At 42.1% G+C, this 18,765-nt stretch overlaps 1 protein-coding gene across 7 annotated transcripts in view; it reads left to right on the top strand.

The window, feature by feature from the left end:
* The window catches only part of LOC116940471 (Kv channel-interacting protein 4-like), a 390,068-nt gene that overhangs the window by 306,475 nt on the left and 64,828 nt on the right, over positions 1–18,765 (top strand). Inside the window, exon 1 of one of the 7 annotated variants that reach the window (XM_032950351.2) lies at positions 1,276–9,843. The exons of the other annotated variants lie outside the window; for them this stretch is intronic. Within the exon in view, the coding sequence (XP_032806242.1) occupies positions 9,732–9,843 (112 nt within the window). The 5' untranslated portion in view covers positions 1,276–9,731. Of the gene's footprint in view, positions 1–1,275; positions 9,844–18,765 lie in introns of those variants that run through there. 7 annotated transcript variants of the gene reach the window in all.

Raw genomic sequence — 18,765 nt, 5'->3', positions numbered from 1 at the left:
AAGAGCTGCGAAAGTTTGGGGTACCACTACTTGAAAAATATACTGTACCATTGAAATTAGTTTAATGTTTAGTTCGATTTAGAACATCTTTCCAATGGTTGCTTAATTTGAAACCATCCTCTCGGTTGAAATTGTGTCTGTGTTTGTAGATCTGAATTGCTTCATGAACAAATCTCTGATAAAAGCCCGTGGGTTTGCAAAGAACCTTGGTATCGGAGAAAATTATATCGTGATCACCCACAGCGTTGTAACAGTGATCAGCCACGGCAGAAGAATTCGTTTTGCCGTGTTTCAAATCTGATTTGTGCTCGCGAATTCGGTCAGAGACATGTCGCTACATCGGTGAGACAAAGCGACATGTCTCTGACCGAATTCGCGAGCACAAATCAGATTTGAAACACGGCAAAACGAATTCTTCTGCCGTGGCTGATCACTGTTACAACGCTGTGGGTGATCACGATATAATTTTCTCCGATACCAAGGTTCTTTGCAAACCCACGGGCTTTTATCAGAGATTTGTTCATGAAGCAATTCAGATCTACAAACACAGACACAATTTCAACCGAGAGGATGGTTTCAAATTAAGCAACCATTGGAAAGATGTTCTAAATCGAACTAAACATTAAACTAATTTCAATGGTACAGTATATTTTTCAAGTAGTGGTACCCCAAACTTTCGCAGCTCTTATAAATTCCCCCTTTTCACACCATCAATAGGTAAACTCCCCCTTCCCCCCCCGCGCCAAACTGCGAGTCCACCGGCACGTACACCACCTCTTTCCTAAAATCCACCAATCAAATGCTATTTTTTATGCTAATTTCTTTATCAGAACACCTTGTTTGCTCACACACAGGTCCGATGTCTGAGCGTGGTTGTGTTTCGCTAAATTATCCCGTTTGATGAGTACTAGGTGCCTCGGTGAATGTATATGCTCTAACTTTAACATAGCTATTTCTGTGACCAGTTACAAGCTAATCACTCAGCTATTTCAATGTTAAATTCGATGCTAATTCCTTTGTCAAGGGGTACCTCTGCGGATGTGTATACTTTAACTTAGCTATTTCAATGAGCCATTTCAATACTAAATTATATGCTAATTCCTTTGTCAAGGCACTTGGCCTTTTTCTTCTCACACAGCTTAAAGGTCGTGATCTAAGCGTGGCTTCTTCCACTCCAGCGCTGTCCTCCAGACAGTCTCGTCCCTTCACCTGATGAAGGCCGCTTGTGTTGTGGCCGAAACGTCGTGATTTTTTGTTATTTTATTTTCACCTACGTGGTGACTTTACCCAATAGAACCAAAGAGTATGGATCCTAGCAGTCACGAAAGCTTTAAATCTAGAGTGATTTCATTCACACGGGCTTTCTAGTGTTTGCAAATGAATTTCTAGTGAACGCAGCAGTACCAATAATTACTTGTAATTGTCTGCGGCCATAATGAGTAAAAACAAATCGAAGTTTTTTCTCATGCCATGAAAATCTGACATAGAAGCAAGAGATATGAGGAGGTGATGGTGATGACAATTTTTAGCCATTAAAACCTCGCTAAGTTTTAGGATGATCATACATCCGGATGTTTGGCCAAATTCCATCAATGTGCAATGGAAAGTAGTGAAAATAACACAGAGTAACCATGAGAAAACCCACACTTGCAAAGCAATAACACTTAAAGCCTGTAAATTTCGATTTAAAGCTTTCGTGACTGCAAGGATTCATCTTTTTTGGTTCTTTCGGTAAAGTCGCGTAGAATGAGAATAAAATAATAAAATAAAATAACACAATAAAATTCTCACGACGTTTTGGCCACAACACAAGCGGCCTTCATCAGGTGAAGGGACTGGCCTGTCCAGAGGACAGCGTTGAAGGCCACTTGTGTTGTGGCCGAAACGTCGTGGGAATTTTATTGTGTTATTTTATTTTATTATTTTATTCTCATTCTACGTGACTTACCGAAAGAACCAAAGAAGATGACTCAAAGCCTGCTTTAGGGGAAAGTGCGTAAACCGAAGCCTCTTTTACCATTGACGTAATGATGTTAATTTAGGATATGTTCCTGGGGGTAATTTTTATTGTCAAAACTTGCAGAAAGGTACTAAAACAGATGTTATATAACACGTTTGCAGGGTTATGCCGAAGTCTTACAGGTAAAATCTCGCAATGATAAATGCGTACGGCATAAAAAAGATATTATGTATGTCCATTGAGTGAGCGCAACACGTGGTTGACTTGGCACTTTGTGCTTTTAGACTGGGACCTTACGTTGAAATATTTAGAAATAATGCCTATGTACAGTATGTGTTTATTTTGTGTCTGGGCACTTTTATCGGTGAATGAATGATTTATGTAATTGAGTGAACTCATGAATTTTGTTTCTATGGCAGTATCCCTCGGATGAAGACAAAAAACATCAATTTCATTATTCATATTATTTTCTAGCCTGGGGCTAAAAAACAGTTGATATGTTCTCTCAGTGCCCAGGCATGGCGGATTGGTTACATAATCCATTTACCCACCTTCTAAAATGCTTTGTTTATTTTTTTCATGTATATTTTATGATGCCCAAATTCAATAATACTGTACTATGTTGTATTTCCCAACAATAAATAGTGGATTACGGTGCATATCAGTTGGTGATTATGTTAAAACACTGGTTTTTATCGCCAAAAAAATCTGCACGCGTGTTTTTTTTTATTCATAGCATGCACAAATGTGTTAATTAGGCATACATAGGTACTGTGCGAAATCTAGAACATTTCACGTTTCTCAAGCTGATACAGGAATACTGAGGACCATAACGACCGCAGGGTACTGGGGAAATTGTCATTTTCAATCTTATAGTGGTTTTGGCTCCACGTTTCACAAAACTACAGTACACAGTTTTGTTTTTTGTATAGTACAGAGGGTAGGCGAGAGTTCAGCTTGGTTCAGTGGATATGGAAGAGTGTTCTGGGAGAGTTCATTTCAGTTCTATACTTTTCCTACAACGCCAGAGGCTTTATTTGAAATTACATTGCGTCTGATTTTTTTTTATATATCGCTGTTCGAAGTAAACTGGGAACATTTTTAACGGCATTTGGTTAGCACGCATATTGTTTAACTTTACATTTGAGCTGTCACTTCAAACGGATATGCAAATTCACGTGTGCCAGACCGCCACGCGACCGTACAATGTTGTCTAATGATATGCAAACTAATTACCGAGGCACTCAATCGTCAAGCCTCAGCAGCGGCCAAAATGGCTTAGGTTTCAATGTCAAGCAATCAAGCGATGTACGCAGTGGGCATCACCCAATTTAGTTGGGAATGAACACCAAACTCGCAAATAAATTGAGCCTTTCGGACGACATTATGTTCGTATTTACAGCTCGCAATTCATGGGTTTGTGTTTGCATTGCAGTGGCTGCAACTAGGCTGTATAAAGCCACATTTCAATTCGTTTTTTTGTTTATTCCTTGGGAGGTCATATATTTGAAAAAAAACCGCTTAAAGTTATGGAAGGTCAAATTGACCACATGGTTAGCAGGTGACGGCAAACGCCATGCACGCTCCTGCACTACCGAAGATGTCATTCACGCGTGACATCAGGCCGCGACGTAATGGATCTTGCACTGCCGTGTGACAGGGTCTACTTGTGCCTCCGAAAAGAGCAACGTTATTAACCGCTAGTTAAATACTTCTGGGGACAAGCGCGTGTGCGGAAAAGTTACAGTAACCATGCAGTGGGTGACTTGTCATCATCGCGTCGCTTCAGTTGCAGTGGACATCGGTGCGGCCAAAACTGAAGCTGAATTTGGTGAAGCAGTGTCATTCTTTAATACTCACACATCGCAGGAATACATCAATTAGGTCATAATGTAGTTACAATTGTGCATGTAAAACAAAATATAAGTAGTTACAATTATTTAATTGTAATCGTATATCCGCACATGTGGTGTATCTCAATATTTTGAAACGTCGAAGTAACATTGTGCCATGCTTATATCTAAAGGCTCTGCACAAGTTTTGGAGTGCGAGGCAGTGGATTTGTAGGAAACACCTGGTAACAATTTCACCTGGTGTTGCTGATTATATCAGCCCTGGAGATACGATAGACTCAGAAGGTACCACGTCATTTCACAGTAAAATATGGCGGATAACGTTAAACTATTTCGAGTTATGGCAATCAATGAAAGTTGGTTAGTACAATGATCATCACTATTAGCTCATGATCTGTCCACTGCTAGATGAAGTCCCCCCCCCCCCCACATCATCACTCATTACCACCCCTTACTGCCCCCGCGAGCATTACACGCAAATAAATAAATATATAATCGCGAAACTATTTCGCTCCTCGGTATTTCATTTAGAGACACATTGAGCACACCTTACAACTACAAAACTGAAAATTTCAACACAGCGATATTTGGTATTGCTTTCGGTGGTAAAAGCTATAACAATGAAGAAAAAGTGAATTCGTTTTTTTTGTAAAATGTATTTATTTGAAAAGAAAAAATAAACAATCAAGCAACTACCTTCAATTCCGTACGACTATTTCAGAACAAACTCGATCGTACTGTTCCTAATATGGTTCTACACCGTCTCACAAAGCGTAGTTATTACTACTGGATGGTGTACAAATTGCATGCGCCATGTTGCTTCAGGGTACGGATAATGTCTAGAGAACGTTTGCTACCGACTACGGAGTTTGTCAATTCAACTTTTTTTTTTAAATATAATAATGCCCGATGAAGCTGCGCGTGCATACTATGAATACATGATTATCTCGTAGATAGAACATTACACTTTCTGTCTCATCTGCCTCCTCATAGGCGCTAGCAAAAAATGAACCCAAAATTTTGTTCGCAGAAAACAGGCCATTGCACCATATCAGTACATTATCACACAAAAGGTTATATTTTTTAGTAAATTATGTTGAAAATGATGGTGAATTATGAATGTATTACATTTGTTTAATAACTATCATCGAGACATATTTGCAGATACAATGACAGTACAGTATAATTCCTTGTTGTTGTTCGAGCTTAAGCTATTATCACAATTCTATCTTGGAGTCGCTGTTCGTCTTCTTACCGAATACCATTCATAACTGGAATTTGGAACTCGGTGGCATTGTGGAATCGTGGGTGGGGGCAGATTTCTTGCAGCCTAGCGTGGCATTCTGGCAACGTGGGCCCATGAGGCCTAGCCGACTAAGTGGAACCGCCACTGAAATGAAGGTCCACGAGTGGGAAGCGCTTCAATGGCAATTCTCATCAATACCGGCCAAATGGAATCAACCCCACTACGAACCAGCCCACGTCAACCAGAATCAACATTTAAATATATGGTTGACACCTTATGCGTGGAATTGGCCTAATTCACCGCAATATTGTTAAGCAGCTTAGGCATGGAGGGAGGACCTGTGGGGCCTGGCCAGGCGATTGTCATGGCGATTGGTTATGAATGGGGATTCAACTTGATGCGTCCTAGGCTTTCAAACAATCCACATTAATTTCAAAGATGATCCCTGGCATCGCCATTTAAATGAATGGAGCTATTTTCTGGGTGATTCCTTGACTTTCAAAGAATGCACATTCTTTTCAATGGAAAATCCTGCATCACCATTAGACTGGATATTTTTTTTTGTATGGAAAACTTCCCGTTGTAATTCCACGAAAGCGATTGGAGATTTGCACATTTTAATCACCCACGCAGAAACTGTGATCGCTGCAGGGCTCATGCACGATGGGATTGTGGTATTTGGGTATGACGCCCGCAACAATCTGTCAGCACTCCAATACTCTGCTGAGTGCGTTGCTGTTTTTTTATTGATCGTATTACCATTCAATGGGGGCAATAAACAGCAAGACACGCTGTTAATATTGGATTGGTTGTATGAGCAAGCAATACATATGAAACAAAAATCACTATTTTCCAGCCCATTTATGCATGCAATTACAACATATAGCCAACGATTGCATATACGTAAAGGGGTGTTTTTTTTTCTCGACATCCAATATTGCATGTAATATTCGCAAAACTAAAGAAACATGAATTATTGTAGGATATCCTAATACTCTGTATTCAGTTGCTGGCTCACAGTGGGACATGTATCATTGTTTACCCAAGACCCAGGAAAACTTCACCGAGTTTCAAGATTCATTTCCAAGGGGTTCCTGCCAGGTTTTTGGCTACAGTGGGCGGCGATGTTGCTGCTACGTGCAAGCCAAATTAAGTTATTTGCAGGTGATTTTTTTTCAGCATTGCAATGTTTGGCCAATACTAATTACATTGTATAGTTTTTTGTTGTTGTTGTTGTTATTTGGGATGGAAAACCGGAGAACACCATGCAGAACAGGGAGAGAAACATGCAAACTCCTTATAGAAAGGTGCCCGAGTCACAAGTCAAACCCCGGCATTCTTGCTGTGAGCCACGAGTGTTGCCGTGAAGTTGTCACCGTAAAGCGGAGAGCTCTTGTGTGGGTGAGCGCCGTCTCGAATGAGAGGAGTCCCACAGTTAACGGTTTTAATACGTTCCACGAAAACGCTGTTAACCGAAATAACTGTTTAATCGAATTCACGTATGAGTTATAAAAACAATTAAAAGTCACTGAGTCTGCAAAAAAGCAGTTTTTCACTGCCAAAACATAAAACGAAATGTAAACAAAGCCAGTCGAGGTCGAAACGCTCATAAATGGGCGTCGCTGATTGGCTGAGGGCATGGCTCAGCCCCGCTTACGATTGGCCGAAATTGGCGCCCCGCGTGCATAACGTAAACATGCCGTTCGTCAACATTTGCACGTTAATCGAAACCATGGGGTCTCTATGGGAGTGTTTTTGCACGTGTCATTTAATATTGATTACATGCAATGAAGCCACGCGTCAGTAACTGCTCTGGTAATGCAGCAGGGAATGGTCCAATTAAGGGCAAGCCTCTTAGCCTAACCACTTTTACCTTTGACCTCCTTCCAACCTGGGTCCTCCAAGGATAATTATTGCACTTTGCAGTGGGCAAAGTCTTTCACTTCGGTTCCATGCGTTCCGAATGCCTTCCAGTATTCTAATTCCGATTTAATGATTGCCCAGTGCCTCCTAAAATGAAAGACATAATTTATCATTTAAATACCTCTTCCCCCCAAACCCCCGTCTCCTTGATTTTATTCATACACTTTCTCACCGAACATATCTGTGAGTAATGACCAGATTGATAAAAAGCCCATTCGTACAATAATTTCACTCAAGGGCCATGCTGCACACAAGTTTAATGAAAGTAGAAGTATGTAATGAAATGGTGTGTTAAACAGAGGTTAGGTTTACTTGCGTTGTTGTTAATATCTTATTAAACATATCATTTTCCTTTGCAATCTGTTGCGAACAATACAGTATTTTATTATTTGTATATGAAGCTACATAGTTTCCATATTTTAGGGGATTTTATTCTGCATATTTGCAGTTAGAACCTATATTTTGTTTAATCTATGTTAGAATGTTAATGTATGATGGATCATTTTAACATGTAGGCTTTCGCGACCAATATTAATGATAATAGAGGTTTTTTTGGGTTAGATCACGTAAATATAAGTGTATCGTTAACCCGCCACCATCCGACACAGCCAATTAGCAAGTTTTTTGTCACGTGAACTAAACGTGGCAATTCGTTACTTTTGGAGTAATCCTGCAAACTCTACAATTCGAGTGTGTGTGTTCATTTCTAAAGAGAGGTAAACCAAATCTGCATGAAACTGTTATTCCCATTTCTTAACATTACTTTTGTACATTAATTTCATATCCACATTTTTGGCCAAATAATAAACATTTCCTACAAATATATGAAGGTAATTCAATAATAAAAAGGGCAGTGTTTGGCAGCGTATATATATTTCATCCTGGTCGATTCCCTTAACCGTTATTCATGGCAAGCAATATGTTTGTTTGCTAAATTATTGCTTTAATAAGGCACACCAGCTTAATTTAGCATATAATTGTTTGCAGGAAACATATGTACTATGCGATTCAGACCATTCCAGAATCAAATTCTGAAATTGTGAATGCACTGGAAAAAAAATGTACGGTGAATACATAAACAAAGTTAATTTAAAAGTGCTGCATTTGATCTGCCTTCCGAAGTGTTTCTTGTAACAGAGCACACTAGAATACGTGGTTGGTGATTTTGTTATTGGGTAATGGGAGTCCCATATGTGTTAATATTTACTGAAAAATGCCCAGTGATGCGCACACATCCCGTCTCCTGGGGCACAGGTTTAACCCATGTGTACGCTGGGAAACGAACACACCCAGAGGGCAGAGGGACAGCCTCACACTTGTGGAATGGCCACTTCAATAATGCTTTATGTTTCATTATGTAATCATTATGTAATCCCAATCACACCACAATAATAAAGGAAGATTTCATTCAATTGTGGGTTCAGACAGAAGGATGTTAAGCATGGCGTCTTGTGCACTCATCTCATTCTCCTCAGTTCTTACATTGTTTTGGTTTGTTTACATTTGAAATAAAACCTGCGTCACGGAATTTACGATACAAATTGTAAGTCGTTTTCCTTTACGGTCACGCGCAGCTTAAAATTCTGTGTACGCCACAGATCCATCAATCTCCATCCATCCATGGCACCACCCTTCTTCCTTCTGTTACCATTCAAGATACAGAGCCATCGCCTTCACAACATTGAATCACCTGAGAATAGGATATTCCCCTTTTTTCTGGCAACAAAACAGGTGTTAAGATGTTAAAACACCAAAATTGAAACCTTTTACAAGGAATCATGTCTGCATTCACCACAATGCTTGTGGTCAGAATGCAAACAAAAAAACATGCTCTTAACACCTGTTTTGTTGCCATAAAAAAAGGGGAAAAACCTATTATCATATTTTGGTACTGGCAAAGGAGGTCCCATGATTGAATCACCTGTTGAGTCGAAAGATTGTGATGATCAGTCAGTTGGAGGAGGGTATCTATAAATTCATCGTCCCGTATATGAATACTGACCACTCGGTCTTCTGAAGAAATGCATTTTGTTGTGATGGCAAAAAATCATCCTGGCAGGTGGATCACGAGTTGATCAACCGCTGGGGCAATTGCAATGTCACAGCAAGGCTTCTGGAGGGCCTACACGTTGTCGTTCTCAGCGGCCCTTCGGTGGCGAAGCTGCGGGAAGCTCTTTACTCTTGGGCGTTCAGCTGAAATGCAAATTGGGAATTCTCGGAGTTTGCCTGGCGGACTGAGGAGAGAGGGAAGTGGAAGGGTCCTCCCACTCCTGGTGTTGGAGCACGCCCTGCAGAGGGAGACAGATTGCAGCTCGGAAGAAAAAAAAAACAATTTCACCCTCCACTCTCACGCGCTTGCAAGCGCTCTCCTCTCTGTGTCTCGCACGGCACCGTGCGTCGATACAAATCCCCATCTCGTTCCTTGAAAAATTAGGGAAAGTGTTGTTTTTGTTGCCTGCATCTTTACGTCTCATCGCTTTGTGGACGTGCTCGTATTCTCTGAAGAAGCCAGTAGGAATACAATTCGCGTTTGGATGGATATAGCGAAACATCTCGCCATGCGGACTGTGACCACGAGTGCCGGTTTTTTCAAGTTTTTCTAAGTTTTTTTCTTCTTCTCAAATGTCTCTTCAGACGCAATAACCAGCCAAGACTTACTCGATCGTACCTTCGGAAGGACATATCTCGGCCATGTAAATTGTCACGGTGGTAATAATTAAAATCGCTGCTGAGCTTGGATTTGAAAAGCATGTGGGACATCAACTGGGAGTCGGAAGGACTGCAGACTTTTGGGATTGTGCTTATTCTTTGTGCCGGACTTAAAATCTTACACGTGCTGGGATTTATCGACATGTCAGAGGGTAAGTGCGAAGTGGAACTCAAGCCACGCAGCAGTCACTCGTCTCGTTACACATCGGTGACATCTTTGTTCGGTTTATTATTATTAAAAAAAGTGTTATATCAACAGAGCCTTTTGAATTTAATATTTGTACAGTATTATATGTTTTTAATTGGAAGGGAGCCCTCGCGCAGCGGTTAGCAGAATGCACTGTGAACCCGTTTACCCGAGTTTGATTCCCTGCCACGGCTTAAAAAAAAAAATCGGTGGAAAATTATATCTCGAACCGCCGTGTTCGCCAACTCCCTCTATCTAACCAGGGTGCTGAGACTTGTGTGGAACGATGTTCGTCCAGCAAATGGAGCGACAAAGAGCTGTGATCGGTTTCATTGCGTTCGAATGATTTTCAATGTAATTATTGTGTAACCATCCATTTGTTTGCGCTAAAATATCGAACCCGAGTGCCGCACAACATTGCACCGCTATAAATACTCCATCGACACGCGGATTAGCCGCTGAATTCACATTGTTGTATTGTCCAGATTAGGTTTAATAATTGATGAAGGTTAAACAATTGGCCCTACTTTATGGCGGTAATGTGGGGGTTTGATGACAACATTTGAAGAATACCGTTGACCTAAAATTAATTCATAACGCGCTGTAAGCCGCTGTTCATCCCTTGATTGAAACGACAACTTTCATTTCAAATGCCAAGGCACATTCATTATGAGACCTATATGTTTGGCAAACTTTTATTTCAAGCATTTTGTATTAAACAATATTATAGCGTAGTCATCGGTGTGAGTTGAAGGTGTTGAGTGGAGGAAGAACACCTTCCCGTTGTATGTTACGGCAAGTGGATTGCTCTGCCTCTACTCCGCCTGGCAGGTGTGTGCCGAATTTCGATGAACAGCGCAGCACAGAGTCACTCTTCAATTAGCTCCCTGGGCCACATCTGGTACCTGTAATTACAAGTGTAGCTTCGCATAGGCCCTAAAAAGAATGTGCTTACAGTTGGTCCTGTATAATTACCCTTTTGCTCACAACAGACAAGTGATATGCACATTTGTGTTGCGTAACGTGGAAAATGAGATCTATGTTAAGAAACGCTCCTCAGTAATTTGCAATTATGGTTCTCGTTGTTGATTTTTCTATTAAATGGACATCAAAATATAATAAAGTACACTGGCATAAAACCGACAACAGGAACACGAGCAGCAACCAAGGTTTTGTTTTTTTGTATTTCTGCTGAACGTTAAGCATCCGAGGCATTAATAATGAAACGTGACCATTATCTCTGATATTTGTAAAAGTCACGGCATACTGTGTGCTGCACAGAAATTGTCCAAACTGTAAAATAAATATTCTTAGTTTTTTCGGTAAAGTCACGTTGAAGAGAAACAACAAAATATATATTTTTAACAAAATATTATTAACAAAATATTATTAACAAAATATATATATATTTTGTTATTTTGTTGTTTCTCTTCAACGTGACTTTACCGAAAAAACTAAGAATATGAATTACTGCAGTCACGAAAGCTTTAAATCAAAATGTAAAATAAATCTTAAATGATAGTACATGTTTGCTACTAATTTCACTTAATATTTCAATGGAGTTGGTGCAAGTTATGCAGCATCTCTGATTTATGAACAGTGCCACTGTGCATATTCTCATATGCCCATATACAGGGTGCATAATTTTTTTTAACCCTTCTGAGAATTTGCAACAATATCACAAGAAATGTGCCTCCAGGTTCTGGAGACCACCTGGAAAATATTCCAGGCACGTGTTGACAATGATGGCGAACAAGTGGAGACTGACTTTTTGAAGCTATTAAAATACATTTGTTATGTTATAGAGTATTATCCGTTCTTTTTCCATTAAAAACGATAGTCCCATGTAAGTGTTAACATTGTTTTAAGCACGCTGTATATGCACAATGGATACTCAAAACATGCATCAACATTTTCATTTCCATATTGAGACATGGTTACATTTTACTTATCGTGGCATCCATTTCCTCTACGCTGCTACTTCCCCGTGGCATTTCCCATGGCCTACGGAACTTGTTTCAACTACAATTAAGCAATTAGTTACCGAACCAAATAGAGAAGAGTTTTTAACAAAGAAGCTTTTAACAGAGAAGAGTTATTCAATAGCCCCTTGATACTCAAATTTACAGGAGAACAATAGTTCTTCCATGCTCTAATTTGCAGGGAATATTGTGTCTGGTGTCTTCATTGTTATTCAAATGCCCTCCAGCTCAGAGGTGACTACGTGGCTCAGCGAGTTCATGCCATGTCAGGTGTCTAAACCAGAAGCACATTTATACTCCTGCCCAGTGCAGGAACGCTCACGTGGGCAGTGAGTCTTGGAATAGTTTCTCAGCAAAGTCACCAGTACACGTACAAAATGGGCAACAACAAAAGACTCTCACGAATTTCTGTTTGTCCTTGATTTTGGCCTTCCAAGCGTTAAAGCGACAATAGGAGTGACACCTGCTCGCAATAGTCTGTTGGCGATAATTAATTCATTAATTGGAGGAGGGTTTGTGTACTGATTTTGTAAAGATACAGCTAAAGAGTGCAACGTTTAAATTTGCTCGTTGGTTGTCAGACATTCAAATTGTCGGGGGTAAAATAAACACTGTGACATGAGTGAAAATATACAAACAATGTGGAAACCTTATAGAATACAATCAATCAACTTTAATTATATGCCTTGCCGATGAGAGCAATTTTTGTTGAGGATTATGCTTTTTTATTTCCACGCTTTCGTCAAATTAGTTTATTATCCTCCCAGAAACGTTTAAGCAGAGGTGATCGCCAGAAATATAACCCCAGCACTGAGTGAACGGGTTCCTCCCACTCAGCCTGCCTTACGAGAGCATGAAGCGTGCGGCATTCTGAAAGGTGCATGATAGACGTATCGCGATGCATATTTTCAGTAAAAAAAAACATTGATACTGTCGGTGCTGCAGGAACGTGTCTTTCGACGTGTGTCCATTTTCACTTCAGACACCAAATGTAGTGTAGTGAGTTCTGGAGACGTCAGAGACTGAGGCAACACTTTTATTCACAATACTCGGCAGTACAGCCCCGGCGCACTCAGGGCAATGGCCCTTCTATCACCACTGCCTGGGGAGGTATTGCCTCCGGCTAACGTGCCCTAACACGGGACCACGACTCTGGGTCTTCCGGCTACAGGTGCCTAGGGGAGGCTACTCTAACTCGACCTAGCCAGGGTGTGGGTTCCGACCTCTGGCCCACTCGGACCCGGCCATCACAAGGACGTCGGGCCGGGGGTTCCCAGGGTCTCACCACTGAGCCACACAGAGTCCCGGCCCTTACAAGGGCAGCGGGGGGCTAGGGGTCCCAGGGTTCTATCTAGCTGGTCTTCTGGCTTCTGTCTTGGACTGGCCCCGGACCCTTCCAGGGGTCTGGCTTTTATACCCAGCACCGGTGCGTCAGCCTTGGCTCCGCCTACCTTCTAGAGAGTTCCAGAGGGGGCTCCGTGGGATCCTAGGACACCCCACAGCCCCCTCCTGCTACGTCGCTACACAATAAAACGGTTGCCTCTTAAGCAAGAACAATTGGAACATATTTTCATCCAATAACCCTCCACCGTCCAACGGAGTCAATCAAATCAACTTGTCACATGGCCAAATATGCACATTTATTTGGTTTAACAGCAAACCCACCATGTTGATTTAATGACAAGCAACGTGTTTGACAATTCGACATACAGTACGGCGTTTTGCTGGAGATTACATTCAGCATCATGAGGTGTTAAGAAGAGCTCGCGAGATGTGAACTCGGTAAGCATCATCGACTGTGGGAAATATCTAGCCACCTGGCGGAATACTGTTGTATCAAGACTAAAGATCACAACGTATACACCTATATATTGTCCAATAATGGATTTTTTTCTTAAATAGCTAATGCCATGTTCGAATACATTGAATTGTTAATTATTGTGGCACCACAATTTGAATTTCAGGTGATATTACTGTAAAACTGTGTTCTTGGAAAAGCATATGCAATGTAGGATTCAACTGTGGGCCCTCACATTTGGAGAACAGTTTAGCCTCTTTCGGGCAAAGCATTCCTATGGAGGAAAACATAGAAGTTTACCCCAAATAGTTTTGATAATAAGATTTAAAATTTTCAATAGCATCTAATTAATGCGATAACAATCTCAAGATGCTGTAGAGGGTATCCATGAACAGAAACAGCACATTTAGGTCAATTAAATAGAGTGATAAAATCAAAACAAAAACACATGGGCACTAAAGAGCAGGGGAACAATACACCGTACACAAAATACATCAGCCAGCGTCACCCCAATCAGATGTTAAACTTTACTACAATGTGTAATGATTGCGGCAGAAACACAGGAAATATCTGGAAAGATGATGATTTAGACTGAAGATGGTATGGGAATTGGGGTGGGGGGGGAAAACACTGAAAAGGCGGATCATCAGTGCGGGAAACCAGAGGGAGGACATCACAAACACGAAGGGAAACAAAGGAGAAGGAGCAACCTTCCACAGTTTGGAGATGAATTTTGGATTTCGCCAGGAGGCCTGGGCTGTTTGAGGGCAGCATGCGAACAGAGAGGTAGAGCGGGACTAAATGAAATAGATAGACCAGAGCAATACCATTTAGGATATTACAAACTGTGAGGGCGATCTTATATACGATTATGGCTATAATTTGGATTCGAGAATTGGTGAGTTGACCTCGTTTGCGGGTGCGAGTCAGAAGGTTGAGAGCAGCATCTAGGATCATCTGGAGTCTTGAAACGAACGGATTTACGGGGGCTATAGAACGTCAAAATAACAGCTCTTAATCTGCAGTTTCAATTAGGCTTTTTTCATATTCTATAAATATTTTTTAATTTTATTTTACCAGGTAATGCCCACTAAGCAATATTAGATAGTTCTTTTTCAGAAGTAACCTGGCCATAAATGATAACTCAACGAAGAGGCTTATCATGTGGAAATTTATCATAGCCAAATATTCTAAGTGCATGTTTGCAAATGTGGAGGGAAAAGCCGGGGGACTCGTAGAAAAATCCACGTGACCATGGGGAGAACACGCAAACTCAAAATATACAGGCGTCAGGGTCGGGATCGAACCCACTTCCTCCTGTCTACCAGGCGAGGTAGTTAACATCTCACTCCCATGGTTACATAAAGCCAGTCTTGTCTGTCCGTGCGACGTTAGAGGTGTATTTCATTGAAGGCAATTTAAAAGAAAAGGCGATAGAAATGATAGAGAATTACTTCCTTCAGCCAGGCACATAGTAAGTCGGTAACAATGGGGGGAGGGGGGGGATAGCAAGCATTCATCACTTTATAAACCCATTCACTGGTGTGGAACTGATTTCAAAATGTGGCCACCTTCCCTGATTACATGGAGTCAAGCAGGCATTCAAATGAATACGGGGCGGGGAGGGGGTCAGTGCACAATCTTAAAAGCGTGTTTTTTTAATAGTTTTGAAAAAAAATCCTCGACAAGTGTTGGTAGTGAATGTTGACGGTAGGTATTCGTATGCACTTCATTGCATGTGATCCACATGTGATCCACATGTCAGGTTATCCATCTTATATATCGCAGCCATGGTTAAATTATTTGTTTAGAGGGCTCAAAACACGTCTATGAAAATTGACAAAAATATTGCACATTAATGAGCAGACTTCACCTGTACTTAAATAATATATCGGCCGCATGCAGCGCTCATCCACACCATGAAATTAAGCACACTTGATATCTCCTTGCCATCACAGACTGCGCCTCAAATTCCTCCCCGAGGAAATGTTGGTATTTTGAATCATTGAAGTTCATCTGTGTGTGAATTCCCCACGGCAAAATTCCTGCCTCGAATTGCAGAATTGCGTCGTGATCAGAAAACTGGCCTTCTGGTGAACCATCAGGAGGGCAGGAGCGCTCCGGTAGAGATGTTCTGCGGACAAGTGTGAATTAATCATCAGAGACGGGCTCTAAATGCAGCTTAGAGTTCAGCACGGTGCTGCTCAGAATGCTGAAATGCTTCTCACCCCTCCCCTGAACATCCTCGCACTCTGACACCCGACGTCCCGTATGATGAGCACACTCGCAGTGCGCCGCGGCCTCATCTGGTTGGCATGCTTTAGTCCCCTCTATGTGTCCCCTTGAACTCGGCGGCCCCTCGTCTGAATTAATGCACCAATGACGGCGAGCATAGCTTTTGCAAGCGGCGACTTTCCGGTTGAGTATTTATCATCCGTGCATCCGCAAGCGACGTGAACTCGTATCTCATCTCGACCATCATCAGCCATGATCAATCGACTGCCATCTATTGCAAACGCGTCGTGTAATAATCCACCAGGTACATGTTCTATCTCCGTTTGGACATGTTCCATCCATTGGCTGCTACTTCGTCAATATTCTTGGCCGTCTGTCGTCATCATTCCGAGCCATGTGTCCTGCCCAAACCCACCTCTTTCGTACAATCGTGTCTTGAACCTGCGTATGCTTTCTGATCCACGCGTTCCTCTCTCTGTCTCGCGATGTAAATGTCGACATGTACGAGTACAATGATATAAAAACTGAAAAACGCACGGACAGATGTACGCTTGGAAATCACACACGCATCTATGTATTAGTAGAAACATGTAACCTTAATTTTATGCATGTTGCGCTCCTGATAATTGTGCCAGTAATATGCAGCAGATTTCAGGGCGACCCATGGGAATAATGCCCATTTTAGGCAAGTGGGCCAGCACCTTTGAGATACAATTCTTTAGGGCTTGAAGAAAAAAAATGTATTACAGTCTCCTTGGCATAGATGCGTTCTCAAATGCAACGAATCCTATGGCTCCAACCCGATCCCTAATGAGCACGCTCAACACCTGCCTCGAAATTGAGGTCCTCGATTGATGGGAAGTCTGAATCTCAGTGACTAACACCCAGCGACGTGCACAGAGTGGAACGTTAGCGCATGGTCGGCGTTTAAAGAAAACTGTCTATAAAAAAAGAGGCTTGTTAAGGGAATATTTGGATGTGACACCACAGGGAGATGCCACGTGGTGTCACAGTCGAGGGCCTATCTCGGTCTGGGGGTGCACCCTCAACGAGTCCCTGTGACCGTGTGTGTGTTGAACTTCTTCTTTCACAACGCACGTAGCCAACCGTGCTAATCGGAGGTGTGGGAGAAGGACGACGAACTTCGCACAAAAAGCAGTTCTAAAGAAATGACATTTCAATCTAACATTTAAAAGTGCATCGCTCCAAGTGGCTTCCTGATTTCGGAAGGAAGAAGCGTTCCGGACGGGCGCAGAAGCACGCCTCAAAGCGCACGACGCAGTGACCGTCTTCGTGTGCAAAGCGTAGCTCTATAACATGCATACAGAACGAGTCAAAGCGACGGGAAACAATAATAATGATGATGATCATCATCGGCGTTGCTAGTCTTGAGTCACTGGTGGACATTTCACATTCCTAGAGCAAGGCACCGACCACAACTCGGTGCTTTTTTTTCTACTCAACCCGCAGGGGGGTGGCGGCTCAGCTGTCAATTTTAATTCCACACTAAACATAACAGGTAATGGTGCGGTCCGATTTTGACCATGCGACCAATGCCCTCTGAACTTCCCACGTAGGACGAAAGGCTGCAACGCCCACCGTTTAACTGCGCTAGTTTTTGTACTCCCGACTTTTTTTTATCTGACTTTAAGAATGGCCACTACACAACTGCCCAGATGTACAATGGGAGATGTCCACTCCCGACAGGGATGTGAACTTAACACCTCCAGATTGCAAGTCGAGCTCTCCAAACCCATTGGCATCTGGCCAGTTGTACGATGTGTACTTGAGCACAGTGTAATAAACACGTGTGTGGAAATATTAATAACGGTGATAGCTTCTAAATATAAATGAATGTATACAATGTGCATAATAATTATTTGGTGGGGGGGGTTTTTTGCAGTTGAAACTTTTACAGCGGGGCTAAAATGGCAACTCTTCAAAAGTCACCTCCGATTAGCACGGTTGGCTATGTACGGTGTGAAATAAGCGTATCATACATTAAAACATACAGCAGCCTCCTCCAGTGAGCCCCCCCACATTTCCCTGACAAATGTGGTGAAGTATGGTCAAACGTCTCCTTAAAAACAATAATGCAGGTCCTCCTATTCTGTGGCTGGTCTTTTGACCCCTAAAAGGATCGTTTTTCTGACGAGATTTACACATTTACCTGAAATCGAATATTATGAACGATTTCCAAGAGTACTCTTTATTTTAACCACTATCATCTAATGTACAACGTTGTAATTATTGTAAAGCGCCTTGCACTAAGGCGCTACATACATCTGTATAAGATAACGTAAAGTGGTATTGGTCGTGCGATGGGACACTTATCAGGTGGGCTACGTGAAGGCTATCGTCTCCCACCTAGGGAGGTTTTCATCTGGCAGGAGTGTCATGAAGGGCTGTGGAATATTCCTCAGAACTGCTGTTTTAGGTAAGATGCGACGCAAAAATGGCCATATTCTCAACAGCTTTCAACCGCGGTGCAGTTAAGCGCTCGAACTCTTCCTATCGAGGCGACGTATGAAGTGTGTACAGGCGGAGCCATCCCGATCTCTCCGGTCTCTTTGAGAGCGGTTTTCAAACAGATGCGCAGCACGCAGTGGAGGCTTTGTCTTTCTGTAACCAGAAGAAGAGAGGAACGAGTCGCACTTGGCGAGGCTGACGGAAACACCCAGAGCTGTTGAGAAACGGATGCTGCTCAGTTTTTTGTTCGCCTGTTATTTCATTTTTACTTTAAGGAAACAACTCGCAGGCCCATCGCAACGCGTCGCGGCGTTCGTATTTTCAATGTGCACATCGGCGCGGGGTTCATCCGACGCTTCGATATTAACCGGCACGTGCAGAGGAGTCGCCCGTAAGTTCTACG

Source organism: Petromyzon marinus, chromosome 9 (genome assembly GCF_048934315.1).
Source record: "Petromyzon marinus isolate PM22_M1 ecotype Great Lakes invasive population chromosome 9, UKy_Petmar_22M1.pri1.0, whole genome shotgun sequence".
In the NCBI taxonomy this organism is placed as follows: domain Eukaryota; kingdom Metazoa; phylum Chordata; class Hyperoartia; order Petromyzontiformes; family Petromyzontidae; genus Petromyzon; species Petromyzon marinus.
This window is presented reverse-complemented; position numbering and strand designations above follow the sequence as displayed.